This window comes from Carcharodon carcharias, chromosome 2 (assembly GCF_017639515.1).
Source record: "Carcharodon carcharias isolate sCarCar2 chromosome 2, sCarCar2.pri, whole genome shotgun sequence".
NCBI lineage: Eukaryota > Metazoa > Chordata > Chondrichthyes > Lamniformes > Lamnidae > Carcharodon > Carcharodon carcharias.
Genome location: NC_054468.1, coordinates 156895936 through 156916184, shown reverse-complemented (window position 1 = coordinate 156916184; position 20249 = coordinate 156895936). Strand labels below are relative to the sequence as shown.

Genomic DNA, 20249 nt, shown 5'->3' with positions numbered 1-20249 from the left:
ATATTCCGATGTTCCTATTTGCTATGTTTCTGCTCCTGTCTTTGTGTGTGTGTGTGTGTGTGTGTGTGGTGCAGAGACGACCTGATTACTTGATTACTGTGTTTTTGGAGAGGAGGGGCTGATTGCTGTGTTTGTGTGGGGGCTGGAGGAAGATGGGGGAGAGAGGGCTGATTACTCTGCTGGGGTTGGGGGGGAGATACTGACTGTGTGTGTGGAGAGGGGTTAATTACTGTGTGTTCAAATGGGTCACTTTGGAAAACAGTTTGGGAAGCACTGATACAGATTATGTAGAAGCTTGAGATAACTAAGTGTCTTCAAATGTGTACTATGAATGCATTGGGAGTTACAAGCCTTAAAGAATGTTTATAAAGGAGTGTATTGCTTAACTGTTGATGATGCTCAATTTTATCCTGGAACCCTTCGCATCCCTGTCCATATTTTCAAACAAATGGATTTCAAAGCACTGAGAGAATGGATTTTTTAAAAATATTTTGTGAGAATATTGTTTTGTTCTGTAAAGAAGGCTGGATCTCTGTTTGTGTGATTTAATTAAGCTGAGCAAGAGGTTGGTAGTAGTCAGGTTGTCTGGGATTTTGGACACAAAGGATAACAGGTGTTAAGTTAAGCCGCAGGTAAATAGGTTAGATCTAACATTTGCATTTTTAGATAAGTTGAGAGGTTGTTTGTATTTCAAAGGGGTAAAAAGGAAAATGTTTGCATCTTGCAGGAGTCCATAGGTGAATAGTAGGGGGGATATATTTTTTTATATATATTTTTATTGACCCAAAAGTAAAGACAAGATGGAAGCTGAAAGTTCTTATATTTGGAAGGGTTTGAGTTTCAAAGGGCTGTGAGAACAATGGGAATGACGTGAAAGGGAACAAAAGATACATTAAAGTTACTGTAGCTAGCTGAAGTTAGCTGTTGAGCTGGAGTGGTGGCTGTATAGCTGTTAAGCTGAAAATGGCTGGAAAAAGCTGGAACAAAAAAAAACCTGGAAAAATTCAGCAGGTCTGGTAGCATCGGCGGAGAAAAGTACAGTTGACGTATTGAGTCCTCATGACCCTTCAACAGAACTAAGTAAAAATAGGAGAGGGGTGAAATATAAGCTGGTTTAAGTGGGGGGGGGGGGGGGTGGGGGGGGCGTGGTTGTTGGGACAAGCAAGCAGTGAAAGGAGGAGATAACCAAAAGCTGTCACAGACAAAAGAACAAAGAGGTGTTGAAGGTGGTGATATTATCTAAAAGAATGTGCTAATTAAGAATGGATAGCAGGACAAGCAAGGTATAGATAGCTCTAGTGGGGGTGGGGTGAAATAAGACTAAAAGGGCATAAAAGGTATAAATAAATGATCGGTGGAATTCATTAAAAATAATGGAAATAGGTGGGAAAAGAAAAATCTATAAAAATTATTGGAAAAAACAAAAAGGAGGGGGAAGAAACGGAAAGGGGGTGGGGATGGAGGAAGGAGTTTAAGATCTAAAATTGTTGAACTCAATATTCAGACCGGAAGGCTGTAAAGTGCCTAGTCGGAAGATGAGGTGCTGTTCCTCCAGTTTGCGTTGAGCTTCACTGGAACAATGCAGCAAGCCAAGGACAGACATGTGGGCAAGAAAGCAGGGTGGAGTGTTAAAATGGCAAGCGGCAGGGAAGTCTGGGTCATTCTTGCGGACAGACCGAAGGTGTTCTGCAAAGCGGTCACCCAGTCTGCGTTTGGTTTCTCCAAAATACATTGGCTATCTCTCCCTATCACTGCTTGCTTGTCCCAATAACCACCCCCCACACCCCCCCACCCCCCACCTTTAAACCAGCTTATATTTCACCCCTCTCCTATTTTTACTTAGTTCTGTTGAAGGGTCATGACTCGAAACGTCAACTGTACTCTTCTCCGCCGATGCTGCCAGACCTGCTGAGTTTTTCCAGGTGTTTTTTATTTTTTGTTTTGGATTTCCAGCATCCGCAGTTTTTTGTTTTTATATCTATGGAGATAGCTGGAGCTGTTTGAGCTGTTGAGAAGTCTTTGGCTGCAGCAAGCAGTTTTATTCTGAAGTGGATTTCATTCCATAAAATGGAAGAGGGTAAAGGTCATGTGGTACACCTTTATTGAAGCTACAGCAGTTTGCCTTGTGTGATATTACTGGATTTTTCATATTTGAATACCTATAAGGGAGTGTTACCTGGGAAGTGTTTACTTGTGGGTTTGACCAAGTAGAGAGCTTTGGGGTAATGTTTTGTAAGACTAACCATAATTGTGTAACTATAATCCTGTGTGCTTAAGTTTTCTTTTCTTTCTTGTTTATAAAAATTTTTACTTTTAATTTTTAAAAACCCAGGAGTGTTACTGGACCTCCTTTTGCGGAGATCAGTACGTCATCTTCTCGTTATCAGAATACAGAAAAAAAGGTTTTGGCCCTTAAGCCTAGTTTCCCTCTGGGAATTGATTTGCGCAGCAATTAACACAGCTGTGGCCATAACAACACACACTTTGGCGTCTTAAAACTAGTTTTGGCATGTTTTATGTCTCAGGCACATGTTCATATCCAGCTCACACACTTGTGGTGAGGCATTCTAAAGTTATTCTATAATACAGAAAATTTCGAAATCCAGAAATGCCTAGATCTCAAGCATTCTGAACAGGAGAGTTTATAATAGATCTATCATGGTAAACCTAAAATTAACTTTCATGTGAAAATAACGAATTATTCATTTTGGATACAACTACGCAGCGTTGTGAGTCAAATTCTTGGTGCCTTTTCTATAAATTTGGATAATTAATCCATTTGTCACTGACTTACTGTCTGTGAATGCTTTGGGATGCTTTTCTACACTAAAGTGCTAAATTCAAGTAGTTGTTTCCTCACTATTTTTAGGAAGGATCACTCTTTTCTCAGTTGTGGGCGACTTATATTTTTGTTAACAATGAAAAAACAACACAAATTCTACATTTCTAGAAAATTAGTCATTATTTTCCATTGAACTTCCTTTAAAGTTGCATTCATTCCTATCAAATGAATTAGCAATCAACTGGACATTTTGTATTCAAACTGTGTATAAATGTGCCAATATCTTGCTAGCTGGCAGAGAAGGTATGTCTTCAATTGGAAACCAAGTTTCACCAACCGTCCAGGCATGGAATAAAATGGCAATTAATGAAAAGTGTTTCTCGCCACTGGTCCAGTTAGATTACAGGAAAACTAAATTTTACTTAACAGTGTTTGTACTGCATATTGTATTATTTGCAAAATGACAACTGTGACTATTTTCATCCAACCTACTTGGACTTTAATCATACAATAGCTATTATAAATTACATTAATATCTGTAGAAATTTGTTTCAAACAAACTTGGAAGAACTGAATAGTCGACTGCATTTACCAGAAACACTAACAACAACTTGCATTTTATATAGTGCCTTTACCAAAGTTAAGTACCCCAATGTGTTTCACAAGAATGTTATCAGACAAAATTTGACTCCAAATCATTTAATTGAGACATTAGAATAGACGAGCAAAAGCTTGGTCAAAGAGACAGGTTTTAAGGAACATCTTAAAGGAGAAGAGAGCACTAAAGAAGTTAAAGGAGGAGATTCTAGAGCTTAGTACCTTTCAGCTGAAAACATGGTTGTCAATGATGAGGCAATTAAAATCAAGGATGCACAAGAGGCCAGAATTGGAGGAGTGCAGAGAGATCTCAGAGATTATAAAGATAGAGAGGAGTAAAATCAGGGAAGGATTTGGGAACACGAATGAGAATTTTAAAAAATTGATACATTACTGGACTGGGAGCTGCTGTAAATCAGCGGGCACAGGAAGGATGGGTGAATGGGATTGGTATGAGTTTGGAAATGGGTGTAGTGTTGTGAATGAGTTGAGGTTTATGAAGGTTGCAAGATCGGAGGCCAATCAGAAGAGCATTGGAATAGTTGAGTCTAGAGATAACAAAGGCATAGATGAGGATTTCAGCAACAGATGACCTGAGGCAAAGGGCAGAAATGGGTGATGTTATGAAGGTAAAAATAGTTGGTCTTAGTGAAAAAGAGGATATTGTCTCAGGTTCAATAGGATGCTAAGGTTGTGAATGGCCTGGTTCAGACTGATACAGCAGCTCAGGAAAGGGATGAATTTTGTGCCAGGGACCAAAAGACAATGGCCTCTGTCTTCCCAATGTTTAATTGGTGCAATGTTTGCCTGTCTAGTACCAGATGTCATACCAGCAACATGACAAGGGACGAGCCAGAATGAGGAACTGAAAGAAATTAATATCAGTAAAAAAGTAGTACTGGAGAAATTAATGGGAATGAAAGTTGATAAATCCCCTGAACCTAATGATTTACAGTGTTGAAAGAGATGGTTGTAGAGATAGTGGACGCATTGGTGGTTATCTTCCAAACTTTTGTAGATTCTGGAATGGTTCCTGCAGATTGGAAAGTAGCAAATATAACCCCACTATTTAAGAAAGGAGGGAGAGAACAAACTGGGAACTACAGGACTGTTAAGCTGATATCAGTAGGAGGGAAAATGCTTGAATCTATTATAAAGGAAGTGATAACTGAACACTTGAAAATAAAGGCAGGATTGGGCAGAGTCAACATGGATTTATGAAAGGAAAATCATGTTTGACAAACCTTTTGGAGTAATTTGAGGATGTAACCAGCAGAATAGATAAGGAGGAACCAATGGATGTCATGTATTTGGATTTTCAGAAGGCTTTCCATAAGGTCCCACAAAAGAGGTTAGTAAACAAAATTAGAGTGCATGGGATAGGGGGTAGTATACTGGCATGGATTGAGAATTGGTTAACGTACAGAAAATAGAGTAGGAAAAAGCTAGTTATTATCAGGTTGGCATGCTGTCACTAATGGGGTACTGCAAGAATCAATGCTCGGGCCCCAGCTATTCACAATCTGTATCAATGAGTTGGATAGGGGACCAAATGTAATATTTCCAAGTTTGCAGATGACACAAAACTAGGTGGGAATGTGTGTTATGTGGAGGATACAAAGAGGCTTCCAGGGGATTTAGACAGCTAAGTAAGTAGGAAAGAACATGGCAGATGGAATATAATCTGAAAAAAATGTGAAGTTATCCATTTTGATAGGTGGAGAGTATTTCTGAGTGAGAGATTGAGAAGTGTTGATATCCAAAGGGATCTGGGTATCCTTGTTCATGAGTCACCAAAAGCTGGCATGGTCAGCAAGCAATCAGAACAGCAAATAGTATTTTGGCCTTGAGTACAGGGGTAAAGATCTCTTTCTACAATTCTATAATGCCTTGATGAGACCTCACCTGGAGTATTGCATGCAGTTTTGGACTCCCTTACCTAAGGAAGGATATATTTGCCACAGAAAAAGTGTGATGAAGGTTCACCAGACTAATTCTTGGGATGACGGGATTGTCCTATGAGGAGAGATTGAGGAGACTGGGCCTATGTTCTCTAGAGTTTAGAAGAATGAGAGGCAATCTCATTGAAACAAACAGAATTCTTACAGACTCAACGAGGTAGGTGCAGAAGGATGTTCCCTGCACTGGATGGGATGTGGGGAGGAAATCCAGAACTAGGGGACACAGTCTCAGAATGAGAGGTAGACCATTTAGGGCTTAGATGAGGAGGAATTTGCTCATTGAGAGGATGATAAATTTTTAGAATTCTCTACCCAAAAAGGCTATGGAGGTTCAGTCTTTAAGTATGTTCAAGACAGAGGTTGATAGATTTGTAGATAGTAAAGCCATCAAGATTTATGGGGATAGTGCAGAAAAATGACATTGAGATAGAAGATCAGCCATGATGTAATGAATGGCAGAGCAGACACGAAGAGCCGAATGGTCTACTCCTGCCTCTGTTTCCTATATTCCTATGTCAGATGCAGTAGATGGAACGGTTGACTTGATGCCCTCAGCATACATGTGAAATTTGATGTATTTTTGCATGATGTTACTGCGGGACAGCATGTGAGAAATAGGGGGCTAAGGATAAATAAAAATAGAAAATGCTGGAAAAACTCAGCAAGTCTCGCAGCATCTGTGGAGAGAAAAACAGAGTTAATGCCTTGAGTCTGTGTGACTCTTCAGAGCCAAGGATAAATCCTTGGGGACACCAGAGCTTGTATGGTGTATGAAAGAGAAGAACTACCACTGTAGGTGATTTTCTGCTACAACTGGATAGACAGGAATGGAACCAGGCAAGGGCATTTCCACCCAGCTGAATAACTGAGAGGCATACAAATCATCCATGATTCACCCACAAAAGCATCCCATAATATAGCACTGAGTAAAGAATGCAAAATGTTAAAAGTAAATCTGATCTGTGGGACATGAAAATCTCAGTTTTGATAAAGTGTGAAGCATGAATAATAACATTATTGTAATTAGCGGTATCTATGTGCATTATAGTTCCCTGAATGCTTAGTTGCCCTTTGTGAGAGTTCACCACTAATTTGAGAGTTTTGGCAGGGATTGTTGCCAGGTGATTTGACACTAAAGTGGGCATGGATAATCAAAATTGAACTCCAGATCCTGTCCTCATCCAAAGGGGACACTTTCACTCTGAGCATGGGGTGCCTGTTACCAATTAGAAATAGGAACTGTGGCATATTAGTCTCATCACCATGGATGCTGAGACCAATTGCCTTACCACCACCCTGGCAGGGAGCTAACTACATGGATTGAACCTGGAACCTTCTTTGACTGTATGACTGAGCTACGCATTAGGTTAATTTACTGGGCTATCTGCTTTTTAAAAGAAAAATTGAGTGATTGTACCATTGCACTTCTGAATCTTTTCTAGCTAATGTATTTGGTACTTGGCTGCAAATAGCTATTGGGGTTACAGGAGAAAAACATCACACCTCCAAGAATGCTTGTGAATTGCAGAATATACCTTTCAGAAATAGTTTAGAGTTAGTGGATGAATCTGATGAAGCTTGATGCACTTAATTATTATCCAATTTATACTGACTAAAGACATTTGACTTGCTGGAAATTGGCTGTTTTTTTTGTTCTGTAACAAGTCACCTGGTCTTGTAATCTTTTGAGAATTAAGTTTGAGAATCAAAATACTAATTTACTGTAGCCTACTGATAATGTGCATTAAGATTGTCAGCAGGTATGTCCCATACTTTGCTGAATCTCAGTGCATGGGATAGTTTGTCCTTTCTTTAGGCTTATTTGGCAATCTAATTGCAAAGAAATGCTATTTCCCACTGTTAGGAATTAGTGAATGTAAACTAACTTCTTTCTGCTCAAGTTAGTTTTGATTGTTCCTCTTACATGTATTATGTAGAAAGGTGATGAACGTCTATACTCATGGGAGAAAGGATGCTGCACAAACCTACTTTAAAGTGCTATAATTGAAGTTTCATACAGTTGGTGTCTACCTGAATGACGACTGTACGATAAAGCAGAGTAATAAGTGCTTTTTCTTTTTCATTCTTTGTTGCCTGAATAAATTCTTTATTGCACTGAGGTTGGGAAATATGGAAAATGGCAGAAAATTTCATTTGACCACGTACATTAAATCTTCCTAGAAGATGAAATTAATAGTTTATCTTGCTGGAAGGGGAAAGGGACTTGATATTGCTTTGATGGCTGTAATGCCACAATACTTTTAGGTTAAACATCACAATTAGCTTCAATCTTTTTACTGCTCCACTTCTTTCTTCCATAAGCATGTACATATACTGATAAGAAAGGTAGGGAACTAAAGTCTAGATTACAATAAGTTGCTAGCAATGAAATTAAGCCTTGAATTCAAAGTTTTGTTGATTTTACTGTGGCTTGTTAACTGAATGCAACAGTTAAATTTAAGTGCCAACTATTTGTTAGCTTGTATATCTATATACATCTAATCACAACGAAAACATAAATAGAATATAAGCTGGGGCTTCCAAATATGCAAATTGAAAAGTAACAAAGGGAATTGTACCAGCAATGTAAGAGAAGATGCATATTGATATGAGTAACTCTACATGCAGAAGTCAATGCCTTCACTTAAAGGGGCATGACGAGCAGAATTCTGTTAGTGAATAGAAATTGTTAATGGAAAACATTTGCTGATGGGACCTGTGATACTATCGAATTGAAGAAATAGTATAGCAGTTAAATGCTGTGAATGTGTTCTCAGTGCTAGACACTGGTATAATTCTGTCCCTAGTGTAGCAAAGTACACTGCAAATTAGACTTTCAACAATGAACTAAAGTTCATTTGAAGAAAAGTGATTTATTGCTGAAATTTCAGAATTGTATTGTATCTTTCTAAGGGCACTTTTTTGCTTTTAGAAGTCAGACTGCATTTTTGAAGTATTTTATCTCCAGGCTGCCAATACTTCAGCCATTTAGACTGCTGGGCAGCCCAGCAAAGTGATTATCCTTCAGGCTCAGGTGCATTTTAAGCTTTCAACTTGCATATGAAACTCAGCCAACCAGATATTATTGTAATAAAAACACTTAAATAGCAGCTGTAGCATTGCCATTATGATACTGAGCTTGACCTGCAAAAATATTTTTAAGTTTAAATAAACACCTCTTGTCGTATTTTTCTCTCTCAGACCCCTCTACCCCAGTTGATGCCATTTTAATATCCCAGTGGAGAGTTCATGCCACAGTTTGTTGGAAAAATAATTAGAATATGTCACAGCAAGCATAGCAGACGATTGGAAGCAGTGCAGTCAATGTCTGATACATATCCAAGATAGTGTGCCCAACATAGAACAGAACAGGTCATTTAACAGGGACGTGTTTAAGAGTAATTACTTCGATCTGATAAGGTGTGGCGATGGATTGCAGTATGTACAGACAAAAAATTGGATTGTGTTTAATTTGAGTATAAATATATAAATAGGCAATAAGAAAGGACCCATACATAGAGGGTTGCCTGTCAAACTGAGTGTGATCCCAAGTCATATTTCATTACCAGTTGCAATCCGTACTTAGGGAACGAGCTCAATAAATATTAATACAAGAATATCAGTCTGGGGAAAATCGGAATACCCCTGGCTGTCAAAACATATTTTATTACTTAATTGAAGGTTAGGATTTCAGTGAAGTTCGTGAAACACATTGGTACCCTCAGGCAACTGAGCCCCCCTGTGTTATTCTGTAATGGTTAATGTGGCTGCAGCATTAATTCTGTAAATTCTATCTTAACACTGATTTTAATGGGCTCAGAGCTTTGATAATGGGCTGTTTAACTTTATCGGCAAGGGCCCCTGTGGGGCAGCATATAAGAAAAGTCTGGTGTGGTGCAAATAATAGCATAATTCATTTTGGCAGTTGGCCCTGATTTTGTGGTTATAATGACAGTGAAATTGTCAGGATTTGTTGTCATTTCTCCTCTGAAACTGACAGCAATTTCTGGGGTTCAGAAATATGCAGTTAAATGTGGAAACCCAGAGTTGCTGTCACGATTTGGCGCTTCCCCACAGGGTGCAGTGTTGAATTTGCAATCAAGTGGAAATCACTGAACTGAACTGACGAGAACTTTATCTTTAATGCTATAAGTCACATTGTAAAGCCCTTGAAATAGCTACATCTTGTTGAATGAGATGTGACTGGGTTTTTAAACGTGTACTAAGTTCATAACTGCTGCTGAGAAACCTCTCTGGTACTGGGAAGCTAATTTTATATTTGTAGAAATTCAAATTTCTCTATTATGATGTATTTTGCATTTTTAAACCTTTTTTAAAAAAGGTTGATTTCTCAGTTTCTATCTTAATCCCATGGGTATGCCCCAATTATTTATTTTGCTACGTGTAAAATTTAAAGTGAAGGATAACAAATGCATTTATACTTCCTAGTTTGTTGTCTGTGAGGCTACTTTAATATGATTGGCTGCTTACATTTTTTGATGACAGCACTGCTGTTGGACACATAGCAATTTTCTTGACTTGGTTTCAAATTCACATCAGGAAGGCATAAATCCATACCATAGAAATTGCTAGATCTTTGTCAGCAGCTTTCTTCGAGGTCATCAGTGCTTTGTTACTGACTGCGAAATCCAGGTCATTGTTTCTTGGTATTCCTGCACCAAAAATGTGTATGCCATAGATGGAACATTACCATCCACAAGTTTTTAGCAAATTCAGGCAGATTGTTTTAAGTTTAATTGTTGCCACCCTTTAACTTTTCAAGTTTAAAATCATTTACTTGTTTCTTGTGCTTCCCTGCTCTCTCTCTCTCTACATTTTGGAGGTGGTACAAGTTTTTGTTTTATGAAAAACAGCAGCTTGGTGTAAAAGAAGCTGCAAATGTTGGTTTCCAGACAATTGGATGGCAAGGAATGTAAAATTTGCTATTGCGACCAGGTCATCTGTTGATGTACAAAAACAACAAAGCTGGAATAATGGACTGTGCCAAATGAATTGCAGGAATTTGTCAACCAACCAAACTTGACTTTTGGATCCTTTGCAAAACATATGTAACTGAGGTGCAGCCCATTCAAGTTGTTCTGTGAACACTTGAAATCTGTGAGTGCTTTTGCATTCAGATAAATTCCATGCTGTAGGAGAAACTCGGAGGTCTGAACAGTTTCACGCTTGTCAAAGAGATTTTGACTGGTTTCATACAATTCGTCCTGTTGAAAGGAAGTGTACTGCCTTATTTCTGCCAGGCATGACAAAAGGCAGCTTGGGGTAATTCTCTCCTGCACTGCTCATTTCTATAGTGCAGTCCAGAAACCAGCATTTTTTAATTTTATAATATAGAAAAGTACCCTGTTGAGTAAGATTGGTAGGTTATTATAAGCTTGTAGATTCTGTACTTTTTGATAAAGATTAAGTAAATGCTGGTGAGATTAATAACACTTATGGCTTTAGGTTCACATAATAAATCTCACAAAAATATTCGCAATCTGATGAAAATTGCTAGAATATAAAGTTATAGTTAAAGGGGTTTAAACCCTTAAATAGTGCAATTGTTTAAATGAAGGTTAAAGTGAAGCATGTGTGAGCTTTACTCTAGGTACTTTCATTGAACTGTCTCATGGAAATCTCTTTTCCTTCAGATGCCCCCTCAGTATAGTCAGCAGGGTATGAGCGGTTACTGCCAACAGGGCCAGCAACCTTACTACAATCAACAGCAGCAACAACAGCAGCCTTCGTACATGCAACAGACACAACAGAGGTACCAAACGCAACAGGTAAACATATCTACTTACTAGACTAGGGTTCCATAGATTTCCAGTGGACTACAGACACACATTAACAGAAGAAAAACTGAGCAAATTATTTACTTTGCATTGAGCACTGCCAACATTGATACTTGGTCTGAATTTTAGACTAACTTGATTAATGTAAAATGGTGTTTAAATGTTTAACTTGTGGAAAATTATCCTATCATTCATCATTGCTATTTGATTCATGTTTCTACTTTTGAGATCTCTCAGAGCAGTTACTTCTCCTGAATTCCAGTTATTTGTGACATTCTGATGAGAATGATTGCTCTGGTCAGTGCAAGCAGTGAAATTACCAAATACATTGAACTACAGCAGCCACTTGAGCAACTCTTGTCCTCATTTGGTTTGACTCCTAATTATTTACTTGGATAAAAGAGCGGTAATCGGCATTTCAGTTTTAAGAATCAAATTATTGCAGCTGAAATTAGCTAGCTTTGAAGTTCATCAGGCTTAAAGAGACTTGTGACTCCTGAAAAACTTGGGGTGGAATTTTACGGCCCCGTCATGGCGGGGGTGGGCTGTAACATGCAGCCGGCTTAAAATTCCACCCTAGGTGTTAAAGTTGTCATTGGAGTGTTTTCATTGCTAAGACTTCTTGTGAAAAGTCAGGAATTATTTTTGCCTTTGAGAGAAAATGGAAGATTTTATCTTCTGATTCTTTGCCATGTACTTAAAGTTGTTTCCAAAATGTACTTCCCCAAACCCTACTTTAAGATTTCCCATTATTACAAATACATCTATTTTGTATTTGCGGTATTCTGATTACCATAACACAACACGCAGGTTTTTATATTAGAAAGACCTCCATGATAGACCTCCCTTTATCCATTTATTGAAAGGATGTGTACTGATCCCAATTAGTAGTAACCAAACCTGTAAGTTCCAAGAATTAAAATCAAACAGTAGCATTTCTTGATGAAAATCCAGTGTCAACAGGGCTCATTAAGCTATATTGAACTGCTATATGAGAATAATTGGAGATTGTGTATGAAATATCTTACTTGTTCATAGGAAGAAAACTAGATAACATTCCTTGAAAAGGGCTACAATAAATTAATTTAAATGCTTGTAATAGGGAGCTTTTACAGTGCTGGCATCTATTAACACTTCCCGTGCTGCAGGAGACAATTGGAAACAGCAATGTAGAGGCGATAGAGAAGGTGCAAAAGAAAGATTCACAAGGGTGATACCAAAGCGGAGATGTTATAATGATCGGGCAAGATTGAACAGGCTGGGATCTTCTCTCCAGGAAAAAGAGGGCTCCGAGCGGTGACCTGATGTCCTCAAGATTATGAAAGGGTTTGTTAGGGTAGACGTAAGGGAGAGTGGTTTAATTTGCAGGGGAGACCAAAACGAGGGGCTATAAGTATAAGGTCCAGTAAATCTAATAGGGAATTCAGGAGAAGCTTCCTTACCTAAAGAGTGGTAAAAATGTGGAAATCTCTACCAAGGAATACTTGAAGTAAATATTTTAAGGAAAAGCTAGATAAATAAGCACATGAGGGAGAAAGGATAGGTTATGCTGATAGGTTTAGATGAAGATGAGTGGGAGGAGTCTCATAGAACATAAGTACTGGTACAGACCACTTGGGGCAAATGGCCTATTTTTGTGCTCAGCATTCTATGTAATTGTATTTTTCTTATTCATTCCTGGGATGTGAATATCACTGGCAAGGCCAGCAGTTGTTGCCCAACTCTATTTGTCCTTCAGAAGTGTGGTGAGCTGCTTTCTTAAACTGTTGCAGTCTAATGGTGTAGGTACACTCACAGTGCTATTAGGAAGGGAGTTCGAGACTTTTGACCTAGTGACAGTGAAAGAACATGATTCAGTGTCTTGAGGAATGGTGGAAGGGTAGAAGGAAAGCAGAAATTGTGGGGCAGGAGGGGTGATATAAACAGTTAGATTACATAACTTTATAATATCCCTTTAGTGTCTGTATTCTTTATGACTGGTTAAGAGTCTGGAGTGGAAGGAGCTTTTTATAAATGGAGCCAAAAGATCCCACAACCAACCAATCTGAACAAGACTCTGCAGCTTTGCCCCATTTAGTTATGAATACTGGCAGACAATTAAGCGACTAACAGGAGGAAGGGGCTTCAGGAACATCTCCATCAGGACTGATGACAGTGTTCAGCAAGTGACTGCAAATGATGAGGCAAAAGCATTTGCAACCATCTATAACTAGATTTCTAAATGGAAGATCTTTCTCCTCCTCCTGAGGTCCTCACTATCGTCAGCAAGTGATGGAAGGTGTCATTGACAGTTTAAGCGGCACGCACTCAGCAAAATCCTGCTCACTGATGCTCAGTTTGGGTTCTGCTAGGGCCACTGTTCTCCTGACCTCTTAACAGCCTTGATCCAAATATAGACAAAAGAGCTGAACTTCAGACATGACGTGACAGACTGACGTTGATATCAAGGTGCATTTGACCAGATCTGGCATTAAAGAGCAAAATTGAGGTCAAAAGGAAGTGGGGGAAAACTCTCCACTGGCTGCAGTGGACAAAGCAGCTTGCTTGATTGGCATCCCATCCACCGCTTTAAACATTCATTCCCTCCACCACTGACACACAATGGCAGCATTGTGTCATATACAAGATGCCCTGCAGCAACTTGCCAAGGCTCTTGCAACAGCTTTTCCAACCTGCGATTTCTACCACCTAGAAGGTCATGGGCTATTGAGGCATGGCAATACCACCACCTGCAATTTTTCCTCCAAGCACATATCACCCTGATTTGGAATGACATCTAACTAGCAGAAGGGATATTATGAAGTTATGTAATCAAACTGTTTACATCACCCCACCTGCCCCACAATTTTTTTGCTTTCCTTCTACGCTTCCACCCTTAAGTCATTGGATAGACGTTAAAGCTAAATGGGCTACTCATTTAAGATACACCTTGTTGATGTCAGACATATTCTCAACCACAATAAGAATTGCAATAAATTGTCCTCATACTTGGAAGAGATAATTCAACAGTCAAACAAATCACGTTCTAGTAGTGTACCTACACCATTCAGAAACTAAGTGAAATTTGTTGGGCTAATATTGTGTGTGAGATTATGTCTTTAGTAGTAGTCCTGGTGTATCTCTTCACTGTTCTTGGGTATGAGTATGATATTGGAAGCATAACCATCAATTTGAAACATTTTTTTCCTGTTTCCCCTTTTCACCTTTTTCATTCCTGAAAACATTGAATCTTCCTAGGGCACAGTGACACTGGTACTGGTGCCATTCTTTCTATTTATTGTACTATTGTGGTTTTCATAGTTGAGAATAGATAGGAACATGCACATTCCCACAAGATTGCTGGATAATTATCAGGAGCAGTAGAGGAGAGGGGGAGTAGAGATTTTGGATAAGATAGAAATAGAAATAAAGGAGTTGCTAAATAGGACATCATCACTTAAAGTTAACACGTCACCTGGTCCAGATGGAATGTATCGTAGTTTTTTTTTATTATTTATTCATGGGATGTAGGCTGGCTAGGACAGCATTTATTGCCCATCCCTAATTGCCTTTGAGAAGGTGGTGGTGAGCCACCTCTTGAACCGCTGCAGTCCATGTGGTTTAATTACACCCCCAGTGCTGTTAGGAAGGGAGTTCCAGGATTTTGACCCTATGACAAATAAAGGAACGGCAATGTAGTTCCAAGTCAGGATGTTGTGTGAGCTTGGAGGTGAACCCGCAGGTGGTGGTGTTCCCATGCATCTGCTGCCCTTGTCCTTCTAGGTGGTAGAAGTCGCAGATTTGGAAGGTGCTGTCAAAGGAGCCTTCATGCATTGCTGCAGTGCATCTTGTAGATGGTACACGTTGCATCGGCTGTGCAGTGGACTGAGTAAACGTCGAAGGTGGTGGATGGGGTGCCAATCATGTGGCCTGCTTTGCCCTGGATGGTGTCAGGCTTCTTGAATGTTGGAGCTGCACTCATCCAGGCAAGTGGAGAATATTCCAGCACGCTTGTGCCTTGTAGATGGTGGACAGGCTTTGGGGAGTTAGGTGAGTTATTGCAGCAGCATTACCAGCCTCTGACTTGCTCTTATAGCCTTTGCCTGTTCCGGTTCAGCTTCTGGTCTATGGTAATCCCCAGGATGTTGATAATGGGGGATTCAGTGATGGAATGCCATTGAATGTCATGGGGTGATGGCTGGACTCTCTCTTGTTGGAGATGGTCATTGCCTGGCACTTGTGTGGCGTGAATGTTACTTGCTACTTAGCAGTCCAAGCCTGAATGTTGTCCAGGCCTTGCTACGTATATGGACGGCTCTAAGAGTAGTAAATGGTGTTGAACATTGTGCAGTCATCAGCAAACATCGTCACTCCTGACTTTATGAGGGAGGGAAGGTCATTGACGAAGCAGCTGAAGATGTTTGGGCCTAGGACACTACCCTGAAGAACTCCTGCAGTGATGTCCTGGAACTGACATAATTGACCTCCTACAACCACAACCATATTCCTTTGTGCTAGGTTTGACTCCAATCAGTGGAGAGCTTTCTCCGTTATTCCCATTGACTCCAGTTTTGCTAGGGCGCCTTGTTGCCATATTCGGTCAAGTGCTGCCTTGATGTCAAGGCACTTTAAGTGCATGTTTGGACCAAGGCTGGAATGAGTTCAGGAACTGAGTGGCCCTGGCGGGACCCAAACTGAACGTCAGTACAAATTTGGGAGGATGCAGTAAAGCCAAGAGTAGAGATAGGGCAAAAGAGAAAGGTATTATTATGGGAAATGAAAACAGACCATGACAGGAAGGGACAGTTGAGTATAAAATCTACCGGTGAATCAACAGAACAGACTAGAGGTTATAAAAAGAATAAAAGGATCAAACTAAAGGCTCTGTACCTGAATGCATGAAGCATTTGAAACAAAACAGACGAACTGAGAGAGCACATAGAAATAAATAAGTACAATTTGATTGCCATTACAGAGACATGGCTGCAGGAGGACATGGATTGGGGCCTGAATGTTAAAGGGCATAGGACATTTAGGAAGGACAGCAAGCGAGGAAAAGGCAGAGGAGTGGCTCTGTTAATTAATGATGGTATTAGCACAATAGAGAACGTTGATCTAAGTTCAGGAAACCAGGATATGGAAATGCTTTGGGTGGAGATGAGAAATGATGAAGGCAAGAAGTCACTTGTGGGAATTGTGTACAGGCCCCCTAATAGTAACCACATGGTAGGATGGAGCATAAAGGAAGAAATAAGGAAGAGCATAAAGGAAACTTATCAGAAAGGCACGGTGATAATCATAGGAAATTTTAATCTACATGTAGACTGGAAAAGTCAGATGGGCAAAGGTAGCCTAGATGAAGAGTTCGTAGGATATTTCCTGGATAGTTTCTGAGAACAGCATGTTCTGGAGCCAACCAGAGAGCAGGCTATATTAGACCTGGGATTGTGCAATAACCACCATGATTGAATTTTAAGTTTAAGGGAGAAAGGAATGGATCCAAGACTATGTATTTAAACTTAAGTAAGGGCAATTATAAGGGCATGAAAGCAGAGCTGGCTAAAGTGAGTTAGCAAATTAGGTTAAAGGATAGGTCAATAGAGATGCAGTGGCAGACTTTTAAAGGGATATTTCAGAATTCACCGAATAGATACATTATAATGAGTAAGAAAAAATCCAAGGGGTGGACACACTATCCATGGTTAACTAGAAAGGTTAAAGATAGGATCAAACTTTTTTATCATTTAAAAAAAAACGACTTAACAAAGTGAGCTAAAATCAAAAAACTGCGGATGCTGGAAATCCAAAACAAAAATAGAATTACCTGGAAAAACTCAGCAGGTCTGGCAGCATCGGCAGAGAAGAAAAGAGTTGACATTTCGAGTCCTCATGACCCTTCAGCAGAACTGGTTGAATCCAAGGAGAGGGGTGAAATATAAGCTGGTTTAAGGTGGGGGGGCGGGGAGGAGAGAAGTGGTGGGGGGGAGGTGTGGTTGTAGGGACAAGCAAGCAGTGATAGGAGCAGATAATCAAAAGATGTCACAGACAAAAGAACACAGAGGTGTTGAAGTTGGTGATATTATCTAAACGAATGTGCTAATAAGAATGGATGGTAGGGCACTCAAGGTATAGCTCTAGTGAGGGTGGGGGGCATAAAAGATTTAAAAATAATGGAAATAAGTGGGAAAAGAAAAATCTATATAAATTATTGGAAAAAAAAGGAAGGGGGAAGAAACAGAAAGGGGGTGGGGATGGAGGAGGGAGTTCAAGATCTAAAGTTGTTGAATTCAATATTCAGTCCGGAAGGCTGTAAAGTGCCTAGTCGGAAGATGAGGTGCTGTTCCTCCAGTTTGCGTTGGGCTTCACTGGAACAATGCAGCAAGCCAAGGACAGACATGTGGGCAAGAGAGCAGGGTGGAGTGTTAAAATGGCAAGTGACAGGGAGGTTTGGGTCATTCTTGCGGACAGACCGCAGGTGTTCTGCAAAGCGAACACCTTTGGTTCCTACCCAAAATCCACAAACAGAACTGTCCCGGTAGACTGATCCTGGTTGCTCCTGCCCCATGGAACTCATTTCTTGTTATCTTGACTCCCTTTTCTCTCCTCTTGTCCAGTCCCTTCACACTTCCATCTGTGATTCCTCTGACACCTTACGTCACATCAACAATTTCCAGTTCCCTGGCCCCAACCGCTTACTCTTCACCATGGACATCCAATCCCTCTACACATCCATCCCCGACGAGGATGGTCTGAGGGCCCTTAGCTTCTTCCTCGAACAGAGGCCCGAACAATCCCCATCCACCAATACTCTCCTCTGTCTTGCTGAACTTGTTCTCACACTGAACAATTTCTCCTTCAACTCCTCTCACTTCCTCCAAATAAAAGGTGTGGCTATGGGTACCCGCATGGGCACCAGCTATGCCTGTCTCTTTATGGGGCATGTGGAACATTCCTTGTTCCAGTCCTACTCTGGCCCCCTTCCCCAACTCTTTCTCCGGTACATCGATGATTACTTCGGTGCCGCTTCATGCTCTCGTCAGAACTTGGAAAATTTTATTAATTTTGCTTCCAATCTCCACCCCTCCATCATTTTCATGTGGTCCATCTCTGACACTTCCCTTCCCTTCCTTGACCTCTCTGTCTCAATCTTTGTGATAGACTGTCCACCAATATCCATTACAAGCCTACCGACTCCCACAGCTACCTCGACTACAGCTCCTCACACCCCACTTCCTGTAAGGACTCCATCCCATTCTCTCGTTCCTTCGCCTCCTTCGCATCTGTTCTGATGATGCTACCTTCAAAAACAGTTCCTCTGACATGTCCTCCTTCTTCCTTAACCGAGGTTTTCCACCCACGGTTGTTGACAGGGCCCTCAACCGTGTCCGGCCCATCTCCCGCGCATCCGCCCTCACGCCTTCTCCTCCCTCCCAGAAACATGATAGGGTCCCCCTTGTCCTCACTTATCACTCCACCAGCCTCCGCATTCAAAGGATCATCCTCCGCCATTTCTGCCATCTCCAGCATGATGCCACCACCAAGCACATTTTCCCTTCATCCCCCCCGGCGGCATTCCGTAGGGATCGTTCTCTCCGGGACACCCTGGTCCACTCCTCCATCACCCCCTACTCCTCAACCCCCACCTATGGCACCTCCCCATACCCATGCAAAAGATGCAACACCTGCCCCTTCACTTCCTCTCTCCTCAACGTCCAAGGGCCCAAACACTCCTTTCAAGTGAAGCAGCATTTCACTTGCATTTCCCCCAACTTAGTCTACTGCATTCGTTGCTCCCAATGCGGTCTCCTCTACATTGGAGAGACCAAATGTAAACTGGGCGACCGCTTTGCACAACACCTTTGGTCTGTCCACAAGAATGACTCAAACCTCCCTGTTGCTTGCCATTTTAACACTCCACCCTGCTCTCTTGCCCACATGTCTGTCCTTGGCTTGCTGCATTGTTCCAGTGAAGCTCAACGCAGACTGGAGGAACAGCACCTCATCTTCCAACTAGGCATTTTACAGCCTTCCGGACTGAATATTGAATTCAACAACTTTAGATCTTGAACTCCCTCCTCCATCCCCACCCCCTTTCTGTTTCTTCCCCCTTCCTTTTGTTTTTTCCAATAAATTATATAGATTTTTCTTTTCCCACCTATTTCCATTATTTTTAAATCTTTTATTCCCCCCAGCCCCACTAGAGCTATACCTTGAGTGCCCTCCCATCCATTCTTAATTAGCACATTCGTTTAGATAATATCACCAACTTCAACACCTCTGTGTTCTTTTGTTCTTTTGTCTATGACATCTTTTGATTATCTGCTCCTACCACTGCTTGCTTGTCCCTACAACTGCACCACCCCACTCCACTTCTCTCCCCCCAAGCCACCAGCACCCCCTCCCGACCTTAAACCAGCTTATATTTCACCCCTCTCCTTGGACTCAACCAGTTCTGTTGAAGGGTCATGAGGACTCGAAACGTCAACTCTTTTCTTCTCCGCCAATGCTGCCAGACCTGCTGAGTTTTTCCAGGTAATTCTGTTTTTGTTTTTAACAAAGTGAGCATTGGCCCTAAACAACATGAGCCTGGAGAATTGATAATGGAAAACAAGGAAATCGCTGATGAATTGAACAGGTATTTTGCATCAGTCTTCACTATAGACGATACAGGTAACATCCCAGAAGCAGCTGTAAATCAGGAAACAGAAGGGAGGGAAGAACTCAGGAAAATTACAATCACCAGAGCAGTGGTACTGTGTAAATTGTTGGCGTTTTGGGCTGATAAGTGCCTGGATCCTGATAAACTACATCCTAGGGTATTAAAAGAAGTGGCTAGTGAGATGGTTGATGCATTGATTTTAATTTTTAGAAATTGTCTAGAAGGTCCCACTGGATTGGAAAATAGCAAATATAACTCCATTATTCAAAAAGGGAATGAGACAGATAGCGGGAAACTACAGGCCACTTAGCTTAACATCTGTTATAGGGAAAATGTTAGAAGCTATTACTAAAGAAGCTATAGCAGGGCATTTGAATAAATTCAAGGCAATCAGGCATAGTCAACATGGTTTTGTGAAAGGGAAATCATGTTTAACCAACTTATTGGAGTTGTTTCTGGAAGTAACATGTGCT

General features: G+C 40.7%; 1 protein-coding gene across 2 annotated transcripts in view; it reads left to right on the top strand.

Moving 5' to 3' along the window:
- The window catches only part of arid1b (AT rich interactive domain 1B (SWI1-like)), a 947552-nt gene that overhangs the window by 451412 nt on the left and 475891 nt on the right, over positions 1-20249 (top strand). For both annotated transcript variants that reach the window (XM_041178734.1, XM_041178726.1), the window contains exon 3: positions 10995-11129. In XM_041178734.1, the coding sequence (XP_041034668.1) occupies positions 10995-11129 (135 nt within the window). The remainder of the gene's footprint in view (positions 1-10994; positions 11130-20249) is intronic.